The 23,181-nt window shown below is 42.1% G+C and overlaps 1 protein-coding gene across 2 annotated transcripts in view; it reads right to left on the reverse strand.

The window, feature by feature from the left end:
* Positions 1 to 3,251: 3,251 nt before the first annotated feature.
* LOC309700575 (NACHT, LRR and PYD domains-containing protein 3-like) overlaps positions 3,252 to 23,181 on the reverse strand; it is a 133,432-nt gene continuing 113,502 nt past the window's right edge. For both annotated transcript variants that reach the window (XM_082524195.1, XM_082524196.1), the window contains exons 2-10: positions 19,684 to 19,819; positions 16,827 to 16,905; positions 16,202 to 16,430; positions 14,260 to 16,060; positions 11,656 to 11,832; positions 9,327 to 9,503; positions 6,994 to 7,170; positions 4,450 to 4,623; positions 3,252 to 3,774 (exon numbers count right to left, since the gene is read on the reverse strand). In XM_082524195.1, the coding sequence (XP_082380321.1) occupies positions 3,762 to 3,774; positions 4,450 to 4,623; positions 6,994 to 7,170; positions 9,327 to 9,503; positions 11,656 to 11,832; positions 14,260 to 16,060; positions 16,202 to 16,430; positions 16,827 to 16,905; positions 19,684 to 19,793 (2,937 nt within the window). In that variant the 5' untranslated portion in view covers positions 19,794 to 19,819 and the 3' untranslated portion in view covers positions 3,252 to 3,761. The remainder of the gene's footprint in view (positions 3,775 to 4,449; positions 4,624 to 6,993; positions 7,171 to 9,326; positions 9,504 to 11,655; positions 11,833 to 14,259; positions 16,061 to 16,201; positions 16,431 to 16,826; positions 16,906 to 19,683; positions 19,820 to 23,181) is intronic.

The raw sequence follows: 23,181 nt of genomic DNA on the forward strand, positions 1-23,181 counted from the left end.
TCAAATGGTGGAGAGTCCCAGATAACTGCATAACTATGTTATTCCTGCACCCATAGCAGCAAGTAAGTGAAGGCAGTGAGGAGCGCTGATGAGTTCTCAGATCACTCAGTCAGTCTCTGAACGTCACCTTTATTGTGATCGCGCACTTTAAGCTTTCATGCCTGTATTTTTGCACAATTGTGATAATACTGTATTGAAAGAAATCTGTGCACAGACGAACATGGGGTGGCTTTGCTCAGGTAGTAGAGGAAGGTGCTTCAATCCCCGTCTGCATGCCAAATATCCCTGGGCAAGATACCAACGCAGAGTTGCTCTCCGAATGTGTGTGAACATTACACAGAAAGTGCTTACAGAGAAAAGTGCTTGCGTACACCTGAATGAGGCAAGTTCTTTAAAGTGCTTTGAGTACTATATAAGAACCAGTCCATTTACATCGCCAAAGCACTCAATACTCTCTTTACAAAGTTCTCTGTAGTTTGTTTCTCCAGCACCATATTTGACCGCGGTCAAGTGAGCCCTCACTTACGACCACACAGTCAAGCCAGCCGCACCTAAAATGTTGTTGCACTATTCTTATGCATATTACGGTACGGGTGCCGACTGGCTTAGAAACGCAGTCTTTTGTGTCCTGACCAGAGATGGGCAGTAATGCGTTACTTGTAATCCGATTACTTTTTTCAAGCAACGAGTAAAGTAAGGGATTACTATAGCAAAAAAGGTAAATAGATTACCGTTACTTTCCCGTAGGAACGCTGCGTTACTAAAACCGTGATTTTTTTTGCGAGAATGTCTCATGACAGTGACGTAAGCAAGTGCAACGTCTGTGACAACAGCTGTGTGCAGATCAACAATGGATAATATATCGAGTGCGGGAGAGAATATGAGCGTGCAGCGTTTAAAGCGTGGAAGTACTGACCTTACTTTGAGTTTGATTCCATAAAAAGTGACAAAAACATTAGTGTCCGTTGTGCGTGGGAAGAAAACTTCTTTTTACGGCGAAAAAACCCCCTAAACTTCCAAGCAAGCACCGAGTGCGCTACGACGTCACAGAGAAACTCGCGGATTCTTCCACTGACCGCTGCGGCACACCTGCACCAGGGTAAACCTCCGCCTACCCTACTCCTGTTTTACAGGTGAAAATAGAGCAAAAGGACCGCTAGTCTTTGACTTTGTTCTTCATGGCCCAAATTTTGAATCCTTCTGAGGGGGATGCATTATCCATGAAGGTGGGCAATTTGTTCATTGATCTCTGACCCTCGCTGACTCTGACGCCTCCTAATTCTGCTTCCAGCCTCGCTGATTAATTTGTTGTCACTGATGCTGTCACCAGTTGTACACAACATCTCTGTTTGTCCACCAGTCTAATCTGTAATTCAGGTGAACCCAGAATTACCTGCATCTTTGTAATGTTTCAGAAAATATACACTATATGTTGATGGGCTTTGTCCCACTTTTCTTTCCTTTATAAGTAAGAATCTCTGTGGTTTTAATGACAATTCATATACAGATTGTGGAGGACATTTTATTAAACCCATCCAATGCAGCGTTATCAGAGAAATTATGCAAGTGTTATGTTTGTATGTACTGGTAATCTATTTATCATTTATCATGATTCCTGCTCTGATGATTACTTTCTTCTCCTTCTGTAATTTTAACAGATAAAGGATGTTGAACATTAAGCTCCAAACAGGATGAATGAGGAAGACCACAGAGGAGAATCGTGGATGTAGTGAAAGAATACATGCAGATGGTTTTTTTCATGGTGGAGGAGCAACTTCTGATACCATCTTAAAGAAAAAACACATAAAATTGAAGAGTAAAAATAATGACAACAATATGTCTAAATTTTTTATTAAGTTTTTAGAGCAAATGCAGTCTTGTCATGGTCAGAGTTGCCCACTCATATTTAACTAATTCAAATACAATTACTGCATTTAAATGCTTATGTTCTAATAAAAGGCATCGTTTAATACTTCTGCCATGACAACCCAAATAAATCAATGAGAGGGAAACGGGAAGATTAGTCATCAGGCAAGGTTTACTGTTCATTTACCATGCCTTGATAACAGTAAGCTTAACAAAAGAAAAATGTTGGGGACGAGAAAAGGTGTTCTGTCAAAACATCCTACCGTAGCGTAAATTTATAGTCTTGTCTATCAATCCGTGCTAACTTATCAGAATATGCTACCTTACGTGGTTAATGGCTCTGTCGTATAGGTAGCGTGTTCAGATGACCCAATCACACTATTAAAACATGTTTCCTGCTGGGATTTATTTAGGTAGGATGTTCAGCATGTTCAGTGTGCGGCTTCGACCTTCCCCGTGGTGCTTACAATTACCCATGGCTGTAATGCAGGTTCATTCAATCTTTGGGAGTGCAGTACATGGAACATACAAGGACAAGGTTGATGTAAAGACAATAAATAAATGAGACAGGGAGGACACAAATTGGCGTTAAGTAATAATTTGCCCGATTATCAATGTGTTAGTTTGCATCTACTTTACAATTATGGGCACATGATATGATAACGATATTTTAGCAGTTCAATGATAAATGTATAACATTAATTAAGGTGGGGGGTGGACAATGGCTCTTACACTCGATGTCCTCCAGCTGACTTACCTTGGTATGAATGACGACGTACTCACAGTTTGGCGGCTTGAAAATAGCCAAATTTTGCACTTGTAAATTGGATGTGCGCCTCCAGTGACTTGTAGTTATGAAACTGGTTCCCAGTGTAAGCGCTTACTCCACAAACAAGATACGTGAAGATATCAGGGTAGGACAGTGGCGGTAAGTCGTCTGGGTCTTTACTCCACTGCCGTATTTCATATGGGTCCAGATTTGCGATGCACTCTAATTTTTTCAAGTGCTGCTGCTTCGCCTCTGGACGCAATCGGTCTCTATACCGTCCGTTTTCTTTTGAGCTGCTTTTAAACATGTTTCTTGTCGTCGTCGTTCCAACACAGTGCGTTTGTTTTGATTTGTGGACCCGGAAAATGGCGCAATACATTGCGGCGTGAACCAGGTGTAGGACTGAACTCTCCCACACACATCACATCACTATAAGACTGGACTCTCACACACATCACATCACTATAAGACTGAACTCTCACACACATCACATCACCACACACTCTGGTTTTTCTTCATGTGCACTTCCTTATAATCTCTTTCTGCTATTTGCACATTTTTACTGTAAATTTCTAAGTTAAATCTGTACATTTTGTAATAACCTGTAAATTGTAAATAGTGTAAAACCACTGTCATTTAATGGTCGGGCATTGCACAGCTACAAGCATTTCACCTCATGTCATACTGGGTATGGTTGTGTGTGACAAATAAAATTTGAATTTGAATTTGAAAGTTTTTCCAGGTGAGTTTGATCCAGGAGGGTCTGAAGCCAGAGTCAGACAGAGACTGTGCAGAGACTGTAGAAGGACAGCGCAGCAGCAGAGCAGTCCAGATACACTGATGATCCTCTGTCAGATCCAGAGGGACACACAGGGATGATGCTGGACTCTACATTGTGTCTGACAGTGGAGCTGTTCTCAGAGCAGTTCACTCTGCAGCACTGACAGTCATCTGCACTTCTTCTCATTCCTCTGTCAGTCACTGCTGGATGAAGCTCTCCTCTCCACCTCCCAGTAACATGGCCCAGTCAGAGCGTCTCTACACACAAGCTGCTGCTGCTTCAACCTCTCTGGATCATCAGGACACAGCTCCTCCTCTCTCAGCACACACACCGTCCTGTTTACCATCATGTCCTCCACCTGCAGAGAGAAGAAGGAAGAGCAGAGGAGATAAACGAGTGTTTCCAGAGACTCTTCATCAGCTGTCAGTCAGTGATGCAGCACATCCAGTATAAAGAGCAGCAGGGACTTCAGTGCTGGGACTGTACTAGGACTCATTGTTGCTTCACTTTTTCTAATCTTTGGATTTTTATTGAAGTTGATGAAAATGTTTTTCCCTCCTAGTTTGAGTTTGGACTTTCATTCATTAGAAGAACCTTGGTGTGTCCACTCTGAGCTCTGTAGGAACCCCAACAACAAGCCCAACAATCCAGATGGACGGTTCCAGCTGTTAACTGGAGGAATTCCATCCAAACATCTGCTCTCACTAAATTCTTCCTCACCTACAGACTGTGTTCTTCACTGCTTTAAACTTGGAAATGAATGCAGTCATTGGTCTGCGTGCTGCTTTGTTCAGAGAGCTGATTGGCTGTTGACAGCGTTTGATCAGAGCGTGTCAGCCGTTACCATGGTGACCATAAAGGTCAGAAACAGGAAGTGTTTGTGTCCAATCCTGAAGCCTGTCACCATTCTCCTCTCACAGCTTCACTGAGAAGCTGCAGCTTTACAGGAAACACTGGATCTTTGCTTCATACTGACTGTGTTTAGTACAATACTGCTGACAGCACCACCCACTCACTCCATCACTCTACTTACACCAGAGTCTCCAGTCTGTAGTCTGGACTCTTCTTAAGATCAAACAGCTGCTTCACATCTGGATGCTTCAGGTTGTTTCTCCACAGCTCCAGCTCTTTCAGATGGGAGGGGTTGGACTTCAGAGCTGCTGCCAGATAATCACAGCTGATCTTTGACAAACCACAGCCCCCCAATCTGTATAAAGAATGAAAGATGTAAGTTTATTAGACAAAGTGTGAGCTTGAAATCATTCAGTGTTTCATCATCTGTTCAGAGCTGAAGAAGGTTCAGAATGTAGAAGTTTAGAAAATGGAAACTCCAAACAGCTGAAGCCAACAGGAAGCAGCTTCAAACAGGAAACTGTGCAGAGTTTCAGACTATATGTCCTGATGCAGCCAGTTGGATTTTGGAGATTTGAATCTCTGTTCTGTGACTAAGTCCTTGAATCATTTCTTCCAGTTGGTCCAACAAGACAGACTAAGTATTGGACATGTGTTGTGGCTCCATTAGGGGAGCTTCTAAATGTGATGTGATGGCCCCTCTGGGTCTGTCAGGTCACAGCACTGAAGAGAGTTCAAACAGGGCACACAGTTGTTCCAGTCTGGACCAAAGACTCTATACTGGGACTGAGGGACTGCTTTGACTGCACCCACTGGGACTTTATAAAGGCTCATGTTCTCACTTAGATCATCGATTTCTACTTACATTTCTTTCTGGGAAAAATGGGGATTACTTTGGAAACAGGAAGTATTTTCCCCAATAAGCAGCCCTGGATTAGTAAATCACTCCAACATGTTCTCAGGCAGAAGAAGCTGTCTTGTTATGAGGGAGAGAAGAAAAAGATTGAGGCACAGAAACTTGTTGAAAGAGAGATAAAGCAGCTAAAATCAGGTGTAAAAATAAAGCAGAGGATGAGCTGAATAAAGGACACTCAAGGCTGGCTTGGAAAGGAATGAAGTCCATGGTGGGGATGCAGAACAAGGAGCAAAGATGAATGTGATGCTGAATCAGCAGAAGACTTGGACTCATTTGATTCCAGCTTTGATATCATTGATTTCAATGAAGAGCTTTGTGATTGTAGCAAAGGGCTGGTAGCTCTGAGAGTCCCACTGATGAGGTGATTGTGTGGAAATCTCTTAGTGGGACCAAAGAGAGAAAAAGCCCTGGTCCTGATGCTGTGGGAGGGAAATGATTGAAGTGTGCTGTGAGGAACTGACTGGGAGGTTTTCACACATTTTCCAGTCCTCCTTGGAACAACAGGAAGTTCCCAGCATATGGAAACAAAGGTTAAGTGTCCTATGGCACTCAGTGATGATGGTGCTGTGGCCCCACCACCTCCACCTCTTTGTAAAGGAACTAACTGTAATCTGAAGCTTCAAATGGAACTAAGACTTCCTCCACTAGGTGGCAGTGTCTGATGAGAAAGTGTTAGTGGAGCTGGCCTGGAGTCAGAAACAGGAAGATGCAGGATTTGGGCTGAAATGGGGAAATGTGGTTCGCACTAGTGCCTTAAAGCAAGAAGGTTGTAGGTTGAAGCTTGTTGGCCTTTCTGTGGAGGTTGGATGTTCTCCCACAGTCCAATGAAATGCTGCTTAGGTTCATTGGTGCTTCTAAATTGGCTGTAGGTGTGGATGTGAGAGAGTGCTTCTCTGTCTCTCTCTGTTGGCCCTGTGATGGACTGCTCACCTGTGCAGGTGGACCACGCCTCTTGCCCTATGACAGCTAGGGCACAGGCTGCAGCCCTGTGAGCCTAAGCTGAATAAACAGTTAGCAAAAATGATCCATAGATGGCCTGAAATCCCCCAGTTAGCAGTTTGGTAGATAGCTATGACATGCTAATCCCATCCAGCAGCTGTATTCTACCTGTAAGCTGATCCCTGCTGAGCCAAAGCACTTTTTCATATACAAATTACAACCTTTAATAGAAACCTATTGGTCAGCATCTTATTAGCCTGCTGTTAGCTTCATTCCACAGAAAACTGAGAGAAACTAACAGAGTTGATAAAGAATAAAGAGAAATGTGCTGATTTAAAGCCTTTGAAGTGCTTCAGATGATCTCTGTCCACTTCTGTCCACTCATTCATTCATGTAAGCTTTCTAATGCAGCTTTGATCTTCACAGTCTGCTTCATGAAACTCATTCTAACCCTGAATGTCAGAGTGTTCCTCCTTCTCTTTCCCATCATTCATGCTGGCAGTGGAGGAGATTTGGATGTTGGACTGTGTTTTGGATGATGTGTGTATGTTTGTGTTGGACTGCTGTCTGTAAAGCAAACGCACATTTTGCTTTGGATTTCAGTGTCAGACAGACTTTAAGGTGGAATGAAGAGTTGGAGAGTTTCACAGTGAATTATCCAGTGGAGGATTTTTCTTCTTCTTTGAAGGTTTGAAATGTGAACATTGTTCTGCTGCAGTCAATGGACTAAACCAGAGAAGAAGAAAACAGACTTTACCATGAAGATCCTCAGTGTGGATCAGTATAATATCAGCCTGATGTCTGCAGTTTAGTGTCAGCACAACTTTCACATCATATTCATCTCAGCACAACTAAAACATGCTGACTGACCCCAGAGTTTCAAGTCCACATCCTGGACTCTCCAGGAAACCACACAGATGCTTCACTCCTGAATCCTGCAGCTTGTAGTTGGAGCTCAGGTCCAGCTGTCTCAGATGGGAGGGGTTGGACTTCAGTGCTGCTTCCAGATAATCACAGCTGATCTCTGACAAACCACAGTTCATCAATCTGTATAAAGAATGAAAGATGTAAGTTTATTAGACAAAGTGTGAGCTTGAAATCATTCAGTGTTTCATCATCTGTTCAGAGCTGAAGAAGGTTCAGAATGTAGAAGTTTAGAAAATGGAAACTCCAAACAGCTGAAGCCAACAGGAAGCAGCTTCAAACAAACACAACAAGAGAAAAAACTCTGAATGTTTCACATTAAAGTCGTACATTTATCATAAAAACAGGACAAAGACTTGAAAAAGTCGTGTTTTTCCTTCCAGGAACCACAAGGCTTCACTTTTAAAGGTGAAGTGTGAAAGAAATGGACATATTTGAAGTCCAACACCTTTTTCCAGTCACATTATTAAAGCAGACAAACTACAAGCTCATTTTCATTCCAACAAGTCATCTTCTGACCTGGACTAACAACACTGGTCTCTATGTGCAGCTGGCTGTGAGACCAGTGCTCAGGGAGCGTCTACAAAGTGCAACACTGAAAGAACATCACACACTCATTTGCTTCCAGCACTTTCACACAAACATCTACTGTCATTATTGTCACCAAACTCTGTGGATCCTTTATTGCAAATTCAAATGGGATCAAATGGTCAGACAAAAGAGGGTTATGAGGAAATATGATGAAATGTTGTGTATTAGCAGCAAGTTATTGAATCATTTTCCTCAGAAACCAAACAAAATGATTGACAAACATGTTTTTACAAACTCAGTGTTGGACTTGGATCAGCAGGATAAGCTGATGTTTAAAGGCATTTGAGTCTCGCTGTATGAGAGTCCAGTTATTACTCAATATTTATGGATGATGTTCTTTCAGTGTTGCACTTTGTAGACGCTCCCTGAGCCTCACAGCCAGCTGCACATGGACCAGCTGACATTACCCAGCATTAGAGGCGGCTGTAAAAAAATGGATTTTCCTATTTAAATGGTTTTAATTTGAATAAAGTGATGTTGATTCATTCAATCCTGAATCGATTTTTAATATAAATGTATTTTGCCAGAATCTCAGGTTAAAGCTCCCAAAAGTATTTCAACAACAAGCAAACAGATAAAACAGTAAATGAGAGCAGCTAAACACACAAAGATGGAAACACAGAGCGTGGATCGTTCACTCGACAGCACGTACACGGACACGCCGTCGGGGCTGAAAGTGGACAGCTCACAGATCCTGAAGCTGCAGGTTTCATCTGTCTCCAACCAAAACTGAGTGAACCAGCAGCAGAAGAAGATCCAAACTACGCTTTACGTTTGATGAACATCGTCATGAATTCTCTCTGACTTTGACGTTTACTTCCTGCACAGCTCTCTCTCTCTCAGTGTACTTCAAGAACAGTTTACCTTCAAAAATCTGTTTCCTGCATTATTCACTGCTTATTACGCACCAGTCTGCTGTTGTGTTCACTGCTGTCGGCCTCCCAAAACAAAGCCTCATTTCTGCTGTTCAATACTGAAGAAATGTAAACCTTTTAAAATGATGACAGATTACAAACTCTCAGCTGTGTCTGTAATCAAACCTCTGTAACTTTGCTTCACTTCAGCAGCATCAGCTCATGTTCACATGTTGATTCATGGTTTGCTTCAGTTTTTGATGGACTGCAGAATATTTTGAAGGTTATCTGCTATAAAAAGCCAGAAAAGGAAAATCTGCTTCATGTGTTTCTGTTTGATCCTCAGTGACTTTGACACAAAGGCCTCTGCTGTGATGATCACACCTCTGATCAAGTCTCACAGTGTCAGCTTTGTTTTTATACATATGGATATGTGCTGATAAATTATCAGAATTATAATATTTCCCACTGTCTGCTGTGTGCCGTGACCTTTGACCTGCTAAAGACAGTCAGCTGTGGATTATTCATTGTTGTGTCTGATACTTAGAACTGTGAGGAAGAACACTACACAGTTAATCAGGGTCCCCTCTCTCTGAATCAGGAAAGGTGGGCAGGCCGCGTGTGGGCCACGGGCCATACGTTGAGTCTCACTGTTTGAAATGTGAACATTGTTCTGCTGCAGTCAATGGACTAAACCAGAGAAGAAGAAAACAGACTTTACCATGAAGATCCTCAGTGTGGATCAGTATAATATCAGCCTGATGTCTGCAGTTTAGTGTCAGCACAACTTTCACATCATATTCATCTCAGCACAACTAAAACATGCTGACTGACCCCAGAGTTTCAAGTCCACATCCTGGACTCTCCAGGAAACCACACAGATGCTTCACTCCTGAATCCTGCAGCTTGTTGTTGGAGCTCAGCTCCAGCGCTCTCAGATGGGAGGGGTTGGACTTCAGTGCTGCTGCCAGATAATCACAGCTGATCTCTGACAAACCACAGCCCCACAATCTGTATAAAGAATGAAAGATGTAAGTTTATTAGACAAAGTGCTTGAAATCATTCAGTGTTTCATCATCTGTTCAGAGCTGAAGAAGGTTCAGAATGTAGAAGTTTAGAAAATGGAAACTCCAAACAGCTGAAGCCAACAGGAAGCAGCTTCAAACAAACATAACAAGAGAAAAAACTCTGAATGTTTCACATTAAAGTCGTACATTTCTCATAAAAACAGGACAAAGACTTGAAAAAGTCGTGTTTTTCCTTCCAGGAACCACAAGGCTTCACTTTTAAAGGTGAAGTGTGAAAGAAATGGACATATTTGAAGTCCAACACCTTTTTCCAGTCACATTATTAAAGCAGACAAACTACAAGCTCATTTTCATTCCAACAAGTCATCTTCTGACCTGGACTAACAACACTGGTCTCTATGTGCAGCTGGCTGTGAGACCAGTGCTGAGGGAGCGTCTACAAAGTGCAACACTGAAAGAACATCACACACTAATTTGCTTCCAGCACTTCCACACAAACATCTACTGTCATTATTGTCACCAAACTCTGTGGATCCTTTATTGCAAATTCAAATGGGATCAAATGGTCAGACAAAAGAGGGTTATGAGGAAATATGATGAAATGTTGTGTATTAGCAGCAAGTTATTGAATCATTTTCCTCAGAAACCAAACAAAATGATTGACAAACATGTTTTTACAAACTCAGTGTTGGACTTGGATCAGCAGGATAAGCTGATGTTTAAAGGCATTTGAGTCTCGCTGTATGAGAGTCCAGTTATTACTCAATATTTATGGATGATGTTCTTTCTGTGTTGCACTTTGTAGACGCTCCCTGAGCCTCACAGCCAGCTGCACATGGACCAGCTGACATTACCCAGCATTAGAGGCGGCTGTAAAAAAATGGATTTTCCTATTTAAATGGTTTTAATTTGAATAAAGCGATGTTGATTCATTCAATCCTGAATCGATTTTTAATATAAATGTATTTTGCCAGAATCTCAGGTTAAAGCTCCCAAAAGTATTTCAACAACAAGCAAACAGATAAAACAGTAAATGAGAGCAGCTAAACACACAAAGATGGAAACACAGAGCGTGGATCGTTCACTCGACGGCACGTACACGGACACGCCGTCGGGGCTGAAAGTGGACAGCTCACAGATCCTGAAGCTGCAGGTTTCATCTGTCTCCAACCAAAACTGAGTGAACCAGCAGCAGAAGAAGATCCAAACTACGCTTTACGTTTGATGAACATCGTCATGAATTCTCTCTGACTTTGACGTTTACTTCCTGCACAGCTCTCTCTCTCTCAGTGTACTTCAAGAACAGTTTACCTTCAAAAATCTGTTTCCTGCATTATTCACTGCTTATTACGCACCAGTCTGCTGTTGTGTTCACTGCTGTCGGCCTCCCAAAACAAAGCCTCATTTCTGCTGTTCGATACTGAAGAAATGTAAACCTTTTAAAATGATGACAGATTACAAACTCTCAGCTGTGTCTGTAATCAAACCTCTGTAACTTTGCTTCACTTCAGCAGCATCAGCTCATGTTCACATGTTGATTCATGGTTTGCTTCAGTTTTTGATGGACTGCAGAATATTTTGAAGGTTATCTGCTATAAAAAGCCAGAAAAGGAAAATCTGCTTCATGTGTTTCTGTTTGATCCTCAGTGACTTTGACACAAAGGCCTCTGCTGTGATGATCACACCTCTGATCAAGTCTCACAGTGTCAGCTTTGTTTTTATACATATGGATATGTGCTGATAAATGATCAGAGTTATAATATTTCCCACTGTCTGCTGTGTGCCGTGACCTTTGACCTGCTAAAGACAGTCAGCTGTGGATTATTCATTGTTGTGTCTGATACTTAGAACTGTGAGGAAGAACACTACACAGTTAATCAGGGTCCCCTCTCTCTGAATCAGGGAAGGTGGGCAGGCCGCGTGTGGGCCGCGGGCCATACGTTGAGTCTCACTGTTTGAAATGTGAACATTGTTCTGCTGCAGTCAATGGACTAAACCAGAGAAGAAGAAAACAGACTTTACCATGAAGATCCTCAGTGTGGATCAGTATAATATCAGCCTGATGTCTGCAGTTTAGTGTCAGCACAACTTTCACATCATATTCATCTCAGCACAACTAAAACATGCTGACTGACCTCAGAGTTTCAAGTCCACATCCTGGACTCTCCAGGAAACCACACAGATGCTTCACTCCTGAATCCTGCAGCTTGTTGTTGTAGCTCAGGTCCAGCTCTCTCAGATGGGAGGGGTTGGACTTCAGTGCTGCTGCCAGATAATCACAGCTGATCTCTGACAAACCACAGCCCCACAATCTGTATAAAGAATGAAAGATGTAAGTTTATTAGACAAAGTGTGAGCTTGAAATCATTCAGTGTTTCATCATCTGTTCAGAGCTGAAGAAGGTTCAGAATGTAGAAGTTTAGAAAATGGAAACTCCAAACAGCTGAAGCCAACAGGAAGCAGCTTCAAACAAACACAACAAGAGAAAAAACTCTGAATGTTTCACATTAAAGTCGTACATTTCTCATAAAAACAGGACAAAGACTTGAAAAAGTCGTGTTTTTCCTTCCAGGAACCACAAGGCTTCACTTTTAAAGGTGAAGTGTGAAAGAAATGGACATATTTGAAGTCCAACACCTTTTTCCAGTCACATTATTAAAGCAGACAAACTACAAGCTCATTTTCACTCCAACAAGTCATCTTCTGACCTGGACTAACAACACTGGTCTCTATGTGCAGCTGGCTGTGAGACCAGTGCTCAGGGAGCGTCTACAAAGTGCAACACTGAAAGAACATCACACACTAATTTGCTTCCATCATCCAACCTGAAGAGGAAACAGAGACAGCTCCCCTTCAAAGTAAAAGCTGCTCCTTTTGGACACAGTATCAAAGAAAGTCTACAGTATAACACAGAAAAGACAGAACAAAGTTTTGGTTGTTTTTAAATTGTGCAGAAGTGAAACTACACTAAGCTCAATTATGTGACAGACATTTCATCCCATGTCAGTTTGGCCTCATCCTGGGCCGGATTATCCAGCACACACTCTGACCACAGGCCCAGGGGCCACGCACAGCTGGGCTCCATCCAAGAGACAGGAAACAAACCAACACAATAATAAAAAGCACCATGTGATCTTCTTACATCTTCAAGACAAACATAGTAAAAACATGAGCATATTTGTTTCCTGATAAAATGATGTGACAGGTAGAACAGAGTAAAGTGGTGGTGTTACAGCCTTTCTCCCCTCTGCTGCCGAGGCTGTTAGTCTCTCCCAAACTCAGCTACAGGACTTCCAAATGAATGAAAGCAGCAGAAGTGGCTTTACAAATGAAAGAGGAAGAGGAGAAGAAGAGGAGAGGGAGGCCACCCTGACCATCACTCCAGCTGAAAACATCACACTTCCATTAAAGTTGGTGAGGAAATGTTGAGCAGGATGAGCTGCTGGCTAATCTGGAGGCTGTAGCAGCAGCTCACAGTCACAGTGGATTTCCACTCATGAAAAAGCTCTGGCTGCTTCATTTCTCATCTCATATCAGAGACTTTAATGCTTCACTGAAGCTGTACTGTGATGCTTCCATATCCCAGTGAGGCCTCCATAATGATTTCAGCTGTTCTGTACACACACTGTGTGCCCTGTATGGCTCAAAGTCTCTGCAGCCTGTTTTTATCTGCTATCATCAGATCTTCATCATCCTCATTCACATCCCTCACACACTCTACAGCCTCATCAGCACTGACTTCATCTTCACTGACTGATGGAGCACAACATGAACCTGTGGAGGCTGAAACACTGTCCTGTCAAACATCTCCCCGTCACCACTCCACTTCTGTCAGCCTTTAAATGAACCCTGCTCAAGTCTGTCACTTCTGTTTGGAGCCAAACGACGTTAAAGATTACGCCACTACATTCTTGTCTAGAAAATATTAAAGTGTATTTGGTGACACACAAAAAAGGGTAAAAGTATAGTTTGGGTCCACACATGTCCAAACCCTGGTGTGTAGGCCTACTTAGTATTGAGAAAAGCCCACTAAAAGAACGCCCACCAGACCAAAGCAATGGTTTTGACTTGATCAGCATTAACCCCGCCCCCTGACTTTGATGGGTGAAGCTGACAAATAAAATGTATTTATGAACAGCGATGCAGGGCCAGGAGTAGCAACGTGAATTAAATAAATACATCATTAAATAATTCATTAAATGTGTCAGTAAAATAATTAAAATAGAAAACAAACCAATAATTGATTAAATATGTAATTAACTAATTTGAATTGTACATAAATAAATAATGAATTATTTTAAATGAAATTAACTGATAATTCATTATCAATATATTTTTTTAATTAATTACTGAAATAAATAATTCATTAGTGATGTATTTATTTAATAAACCATAAAATTATTGCTACTTTACTCAAAATAAATTTAAGACATCAATATTAAAGGTTAAATTATGATAATGAATACATGCAACTATAACTGATGACATAAGAATTTGGATTTTTAAGCTAAAGCGAAGCTGCTGACTCACTTGGCATGTTACTCTCAAATCCTCCCTCATAACAATAACATAATTACACTTTAGCCACAAGAGGGCAGCAGCATTAATACAAGTCACGTGTATATAAAGGTACAGTGATTATATTACAGTGATTTTGACAATAACAAAACAGAAGTTGATGGCAGTGTGTTTTTCATAACATACCAACCAAATTAAATAATAAAAACTTTATAACTTACAGAGCTTTTTTAGAGGCTTTGACCACTGGCAGCAGCCTCAGAAGAGCCTTCTCTGAAGCAAAGTATTTCTTCAGGTCAAAAACATCCAGATCTTTTTCTGATGACAGTAAGATGAAGACCAGAGCTGACCACTGAGCAGGAGACAGTTTATCTGTGGAGAGACGTCCTGATCTCAGGGACTGTTGGATCTCCTCCAGTAGAGAACGATCATTCAGTTCATTCAGACAGTGAAACAGATTGATGCTTTTCTCTGCAGACAGATTCTCACTGAGCTTCTCCTTGATGTACTGAACTGCTTCCTGATTGGTCTGTGAGCTACTTCCTGTCTGTGTCAGCAGACCTCGTAGGAGAGTCTGATTGGTCTGCATTGAAAGACCCAGGAGGAAGCGGAGGAACAAGTCCAGGTGTCCATTTGGACTCTGTAAGGCCTTGTTCACAGCACTCTGGTGGAGAGATTGGAGTTTTGGTTTATCAAATAGTTTAGACCACATGGACGTTGTTTGTTGCTCTTCCAGCAGATTGAGTCCAGAGTTGATGAAGGTCAGGTGGACATGAAGAGCAGCCAGAAACTCCTGAACACTGAGATGAACAAAGCAGAACACCTTGTTCTGGTACAGTTGTTTCTCCTCTTTAAAGATCTGTGTGAACACTCCTGAGTACACTGAGGCTGCTCTGATATCGATGCCACACTCTGTCAGGTCTGGTTCATAGAAGATCAGGTTTCCTTTCTGCAGCTGATCAAAAGCCAGTTTTCCCAGAGACTCAATTATCTTCCTGCTCTCTGGACTCCAGTGTGGATCTGTCTCAGCTCCTCCATCATAGTTGATCCTCTTGACTTTGGCCTGAACCACCAGGAAGTGGATGTACATCTCAGTCAGGGTGTTGGGCAGCTCTCCTCCCTCTCTGGTTTCCAGCACATCCTCCAGAACTGTAGCAGTGATCCAGCAGAAGACTGGGATGTGACACATGATGTGGAGGCTTCGAGCTTTCTTGATGTGGGAGATGATCCTGCTGGCCTGCTCCTCATCTCTGAATCTCTTCCTGAAGTACTCCTCCTTCTGTGGGTCAGTGAACCCTCTGACCTCTGTCACCATGTCGACACACTGAGGAGGGATCTGATTGGCTGCTGCAGGTCGTGTTGTTATCCAAAGGCGAGCAGAAGGGAGCAGGTTCCCTCTGATGAGGTTTGTCAGCAGCTCATCCAATGAGGTGGACTTTCTTGTTTCAGTCAGGATTTTAGTTTTGTTGAAGTCCAAATTAAGTCGACACTCATCCAGACCATCAAGTATGAACACAACCTGGAAGTCTTCAAGCCTGCAGATTCCTGATTCGTTAGTTTGATTAAAGAAGTGATGAACAAGTTCCACCAAGCTGAACTTTTCCTCTTTCAGCACATTCAGCTCTCTGAAAGTGAATGGAAATATGAACTGGATGTCCTGGTTGGCTTTGTCTTCAGCCCAGTCCAGGCTGTATTTCTGTGTTAAGACTGTTTTCCCAATGCCAGCCACTCCCTTTGTCAGCACTGTTCTGATTGGTTCGTCTCTTCCTGGTGAGGCTTTAAAGATGTCTTCTTGTCTGATTGTTGTTTCTGGTCTGTCTGGTTTCCTGGATGCTGTTTCAATCTGTCTGACCTCATGTTCCTCATTGACCTCTGCAGTCCCTCCCTCTGTGATGTAGAGCTCTGTGTAGATCTGATTCAGGAGGGTTGGGCTTCCTGCTTTAGCGATGCCCTCAAACACACACTGGAACTTCTTCTTCAGTTGGGCTTTAAGTTCATGTTTACAGAGTGGAGCAAATATTTCTGAAGGTAAGAAATTCAGAAACAAATATTATATAATAAATATCATAGCCTTTCAGTACCCTGAAAGGATGAATGTCTATTGGTCCATTTCTTGAGCTATTAGGAAAGATCAATATTCAGTCTTTAGAGAAATTCTCTTACTGCTCTGCAGATGGTCAGCCATCTCATGCTGCTTAAGTCTCCTCAAGAAGTGGAGTGTGATCTTCAGAAATGCTTCTCTGCAGCTCTTTCTTTCATCTTCATCCTCACCTTCAAACATCTCCTCATCCTCCATCTGGCTCTTTAAAGTTTCTGGGTGATCTGGACTCAGAAGCTTCTGGATCTTCTTCAGCTCGTTCTTCACAAACATGGTGATGTTGTCCTCCAGCCGCTGGAAAAGAAGACTATATGAATTACCCAGTGGTAAATGGACTGGTTCTTATATAGCTCTCTTTGATACTCTGTGCACACAAAGCATTTATACAACATGCCTCATTCAACCAAGCACATTGTTCTATGCTTAAATACTTTCTTTCACACTCTGATGGATGCATCAGAGGGCAGCTTGGGTTTAGTACATTACCCAGTACATTTGCCAGCCAGGGTTTGATTCACAAACCTAACTAGTAGCTGACCTGCTCACCTCCTGAGCTACAGTCACCCGAATCTGACTGAAATCATGGAGCCCAAACTCTGACTTATGTTGGACACACTGACAATCCTCTGGTCCACAAAGTGCAGCATAGAGGTGACTGAAAAGAACAAATGTAAACGTAGTACTACAAACCATAACCACAGAGTCCAGGTGTGTTTGATGTTGCTGTGCAGACTGACCAGTGGAAACCTCTGCTCTCTGCTGGTCCACTCTGTGGAGGAGTAATGTATAATTAGCTCATGTTATGTCTGTCCACACACAGACACAAGCTAAAGGTCCATGAAGTGATGTTTGGATGGGTTCAGTCAATCAGATGACTGTCATGGTGAAGCTTTGCTAGTCCTGCTGATCCCACTGAGAATTAACAACTCAGTTTCCAGATGTCTGTAGTTTTCTGCTCAGTTTCTTTAGTCCCAACAGCTCTTACCATCTCCTGCATAAAGCTTTCCCTCCATGCTCAGATGCCCTGGAACAAGGTGCTCTCTTTATATCAGTGACTGGTTTAAAGGGACAACTTGCAGTGCTCGCCAAACTTTGTGTCAGCAAAAGTAGTTCTAATGTTTCTTACATTTATTACATTTATTACATTTTTACACACACAAATCAATGAACGCAAAAACATGAACTTTCCAGATATTTTGTTTTACAGTGTTACAAATCTCAGTTCACAACTACACAGTCTGATTTACAAGTACAAAATATTTATGACCACAGTTTGAGCCGATGTATGTCCCGAGTCTGTGGACTCAGTAGTTTTGTTTTGATTGTTATTGTCTTTTGTTACAATTTCATTCTGATTAAGGTTTTCTAGTTCTGAGGTTTTGGTTTCTGTGTTCCCTCTGTACTGTGTTAGTATTGTGTCTCTGTTCACTTCCTGTTTTATTTTGACAGTGCCATGTCCTATGTTAGTGTGTCTACTTTTGCTTCCCCTTGTCTGGTTATGTCCAATGAATCCTGCTGTGTCTCCCTTTTCTCATTCCCTGATTGCTCTTTTGTGTATATGAGCCCTTTGTTTTCTCCTGCTTGTTGCTGGTTCGTCTGTGTTGTCTCCCCGTGTCTCCGTTTAAGGTTTCAGGTTAGTTTTTTGGTTTTTTCAGTAGAGGTTATCTTAGCTTCTGCACAGGCCATCTCCACTGCACTTCACCGTTGCAATACAGCTCACTCACTTCACAGCAGTGTCGGCATCTTGGGTCCTTTATTAAATTCAACATGGCTCGCCCCGCTAGCCGTGACATAAGATGTGAAAACAATATTTAAGGTGCAGGGCCAACAAACTGAGTCTAGAAATAAACTCAGAGTTGATTGAATTAGCATTTTGAATTGGCTGATCTGAGTTACTTCAATCAAGTCTATGTTCACTTTGAGTTAAGTTTATACGTGATTGATGTAAAAGAAAAAAGCCATCATCAGCAACTGATTCTGATTTAGCAGGTTTTCAAATCTAAACGGTACCCATCCCTAGCTGGCTGTAGTTAAACCTTTACTTAAAAAGCATCCCTAGACCCAGCTGTCTTAGCTAATTATAGGCCAATCTCCAACCTGACAATCCTTGAAAGAGTAGTTGGGGGGAGACAATCAGAGGGGCAGTGTGATGATCTTTGGTTACAAACTACCGCAGTCAAGTCCAGAGGTGGGTAGTAACGAGTTACATTTACTCCGTTACGTTTACTTGAGTACGTTTTTGAAAAAAAACTGTGCCATTAAAGTACCTTTTGTTACTTTAATGGCACACATGTTAATGTTAGCCATTTAAATATTAGCAGTTAGCTGAGGCCACAAGAAGAAGAGGCCCTAGAAGAACAATGGATGATAAGATTAGATTTTCAAGACTAGGCAGAGACGTGTTTTCCTTTACTGTCTCTTACAGAGGAGGGAGCAGATACCAGACGAGGTCACGGAGGTACGGGGAGGATTCGCAGCAGACAGCAAGACTGCCACGTCCATGCGAGAGAGCGATGGCTACGATAAGCTCTGTTTTTGTCTCCCTATTGTAAAATTATGATATTATTTTATGCCATGTTATACCCCTAATTAAAGATTGTGAATTATTATGTAGTTTTAGTTTGCATTATTCTCCTGAATTAGAAGAAGCTGATAACTATTGCATTAGTTAAACTGATTTGCATTACATTAAATTGCTGACTTGTTGTGAATGAATGATATTGTTTTATGATGCATTATACTGCTGAGTTATAAGAAATACTGTTCGCAGAAGGTTATTGTCTAATTTGTCTGAGTAGAAGAGAACAGAACATGCTGGAGTTTTCTGCCCCATTTCAGCAGGAGCAGATAAACAGGGAGCCAAGGTCGTAGCTTAGGCGCTGTGTGAGAGAAAGCATGTGAATGTTTAGGCTTTTTATGATAAGGTGGAGGCACCAGAGGTTATAAAAGTTTGAGCAATGCTCCACCATTTTGAGATTTTGAGGCTGTCTGCATCAGTGTCCATCTCCCACGTGTGTGATCATTAAATCATCGTTTGACTCAACCCGGCCGGACCAGTGTTGTTATTGTGGTTTTTTCTCTTGTCTCCATCCCCAATATTTTGAACCTTAACACTATATAATGTTGTACAGCCCATGTGAGGGTTATCCTCTCTGTGAACCAGATGCTTGATTTCACACAGAGGTCCACCAACTGAATTTGATCAGTTATGGAACGATTTACCTCGACAGGCTCCTTCACTCGCTGCTTTTAAACCTCCTTTAAAACACACTTTTACTCCCTGACCTTTGACCCAGTGTGACATGTTGACTCACTACCTCAGACAGCTTAAAATAGTCTTTTTGTTTTTTGGTGCTGCCTAAAAGAACCGTAAATATCTGTCCTATATACAGTTATGTTCATATATTTTTGTGCTACATCAGGAAACTCAAAAACATAGTTTTTAATATTTTAATCCTTATTTTTAAAACTGTTTTTGTCATTTTTCTTCTCCCATTGCATCAAAATCATTATTTACACTGAATAAATGAGTCAGCAGCTCTCTTACATTGTTGCTGCAGGTTCATTACTGAACCATGGAGGTTCTCCTTTGGACCAGTCACTCCTTACAGACACACAGCTGGATGCTGCAGATCCTGCTCCATCCTTTTCCTCCATCTTCTTGATGTCAGGGTGGAGTTAGTCTGAGAGGCAAACACACACACTCAGAGGTGCTGTTGTACTGGAAGCATCACACTGACGGGTTTCTAAAGTTCTCATTGATCATTTCATGGAGTTTCTGTGGTAAACAGTGTCCTGTGACGTATGTGTTATGGTGAGGGTCATGAGGGCTAACCAGCCCCACTCCTTACTCCTCATATTTCAGCCTGAAGCACAATAACAGCCTAAACCTAACCAGGAGGCTGTAACCTCAAAGGGACTTCATGGTTAGAAATAAAGGTTCAATGAAATGAAGCAGATCATAAAGACATGAGTTCCAACTTTAAAAGAAGCATCCACACGATGACGGCACAGCAGAGGAGCACTTTCTCTAACACACTGATTCAGTTCCACTGACACAAGGACACACACAGGAAGGCACACACACACAAGCCTTTATAAGAAACAACACAATCATCTGCGCTTGACTTGTCAATCCAAGTCCTTAGCCCATGAGCCCGCGGTATCAGACCACAGATATTCTCTTACTTTGAAAAAATAAAGACAGTTTTCAGAACAGACCTGATGTTTATGCTACAGCCTGTTTACCAATATAATCAATATCAGATATCAAAGCAAAAGAAACCTCGGTGATCAGGACGCTGGGACTGAGAACAGGAAGTGGCTCAAACGTCACAGTTTCATAATGTCACATTGAACTCCACTCACCAAGGGCGTAGATTTGGCATGGACGGAAGGGACGTGTCCCCACCAATAATTTGATCTCTTCGAGTAAAGAAAAACAAACCTGATAGTAAGAAAAAAACGATCTGTCAGCGTCTCATTCAGCGAGCGGAGCAGAAAAAGTTAAATTACGTTCTCTACTGGAGTCCTACATCATGTGACAAATATGGCCAATGTGATTGGCTGAGCCTTTCAGGGAGCTCTGTTTAGTTCCAGCAGCGGCAAACCTGCGCTGCGAGGAGGAGAGGAGGATGGAAGCGCAAAGGAAGAACCTGCATATAAGAAATTGTTTTTCAAAGAAACCTGTAAGTCACTTAAAGTCAAGTTCACTCATATAATGTGTCCGTCACAATAACGTTACAGGCTATGCCGGGGTTCTCACACAGCTGAATAAACTGCTGTGTGAAAACAGCAGTTTATTCGACCATCTACGCCAGCGTCCGGTTATATTTTAGACAGCAAGGAACAGACGGCAGGTGACGTAATTCTGAAGGCTAGACCGTCCAATTTCACAGTCGCTCATTTCCGGTCTACCCAGCTTTCGGAGGACCCGGCCCACTTAGACCACTAAGGCCGCGTCCTCAGGTGGACGCAGCCTCTGAAGTTGGACTCCGCCGGCCTGTTTCCGGCTGGACAATGATAACAGTGACATTTAACTTATTTTATCCGATAAATAAACACTGTAAGTTTCAAGTTTTTTGTATATATATATATATGTACATGTATCCCCCCCTCAGCCCCTTTGAATGGTCATGTCCAAATTCATGGGCTGCATCCTCCTGAGGCCGCATTTGTAGATCGATTACGTCACAGCGACGCGCCAAAGGCTGTCCAAATTTGTAGACTCCTCCGAATGCAGCCGACAAATGCGTCCTCCTTTTCCCCGAATTTGAAGGATGGGTCGGGTGTGTCCTTCGTGGCCTACCATATCCCAGAATTCATAGCGCGGCCCAGCCAAACTCCAGTTTCCAACAATGGCGGCCGCTACTAAGTTTTAAAATTACTCATACTAATCTTTCTGGGTCGCAAAATAAACTTTTAACATATTTTCAGGTGAGAAAGTAGCTGTGTAAACATCAAATATCTGCTCGGTTTATCAAGATATCGCATATTTGCAAAAGTGCTTCGACGTTTTCAGAGACGTCTGCTACCCACCAGCTCGATAGCTAGCCGAGAGCTCGAGGACTACTGATGTGGCCGAGAACGGCACAACTCCCGGCACATCATTTTCAGATCACCACGGACTTTCGCTACTCGGGTTAAACGTAATATATAAGTCACTTAGACAACCTAAAAATGTTATTGTTGGGCTTTTTTCAGTGTTTTGTTTGTTCGTGAGTAAATCGGTTTGGCTGAGATTAAAGTTATTAGATTAGATAAAATAAAACTTTATTAATCCCCCGGGTGGGTTCCTCCTTGGTTTTTCACACAGCTGAATAAACGTTAAACAGAAAACTGATTAAACAGAAGTCTGAGACGGTCGAGAATTTACGCCAGTGTCCTGTTATATTTTAGATAGCAAGGAGCAGACGGCCGAGTTTATTAAACTCCACCGAGACAGCGGGGACACTAATCAGAAGGCTCGACCGTCCAATTTCCCCAGCCGTTTACTTCTGGCCTACCCGACCTTCTGAGGACCCGGCCCACGTAGACCGCGAAGGCCGGGTCCTCAGGAGGATGCAGCCCATGAATTTGGACACAACCAATGTCTCCCTAATTCTGAGGTCTCAAGGTTGGCAAGTAGGTGCTAGGCTTGGTCCACATCAGTCTAAAATTGTATGTAACCACGAATAATGTGATTCCATGTCCACCAGGAGAGACTGGACAGTATAGATGTAAAACAAATATGCCAGCAGTTCATTTCAGCTAACGACAGGAGCAGGCATGTGTTTGTTGTGTGGGCATGTAGTCCATATCTGTTGCTGTAACAGTAGTTCATGTTTAGAATTAAACATCCCAGCTCACTGATTTGATAGAGGGCAGTAGTGCCTAAAATGTTGCATAATGTTGCTGAGAGATCATTTACTTTGTGGTAATCCTAGATGAGTAGTTTTATGGACAAAACCCACCAGATCATTCAGTGTTCCCTTAGTGCTAATGTATCAGAGATGTTGGCATACTATAACTGAAGTAATGTTGTTAAGTCCTTAAAGTCATATTCTTTTATTGTCATGAATGTATTTGAAGCTATTTTTACTTTTGTATGATACCTGATTTATATGGAATATGGCTGAAGTAAACTAAAGCCTGAAATACTTAGTCAGTCATTTGCTTAATAGTAATTTAACATTATATAATTCACATATAAAACTATGAATTGTAATTTTAAACGGTTTAAAAGCATGTAGAATAGCACATGTAGGCAAGAATATTTCTCCTCTTTTTATCAAGAAGCAAAAACAAAAAGGAAAAAATAAGAAACGGGGCAGGGGTCGATGGTTGAATCATCCGTCCCCACCAATGCCACAACCAAATCTACACCCTTGCCACTCACGGAGTTTCTGTCGCCATTGTAGTTTTTAAAAAGTCCCGTGATAAAGGCGGGTCTTTCTGTGAATGCGCACGCTCATTGGCCAATAACTTGAGATTGACACATCGTTATCCAATGAGCGTGCGGGAACTTCCGACATAAAGTTGTTTCCTTTGAAAAACCAAAGTCTGA

The sequence above is a fragment of the Aulonocara stuartgranti genome, assembly GCF_965226115.1.
Source record: "Aulonocara stuartgranti genome assembly, chromosome: 3".
Taxonomy (NCBI): domain Eukaryota; kingdom Metazoa; phylum Chordata; class Actinopteri; order Cichliformes; family Cichlidae; genus Aulonocara; species Aulonocara stuartgranti.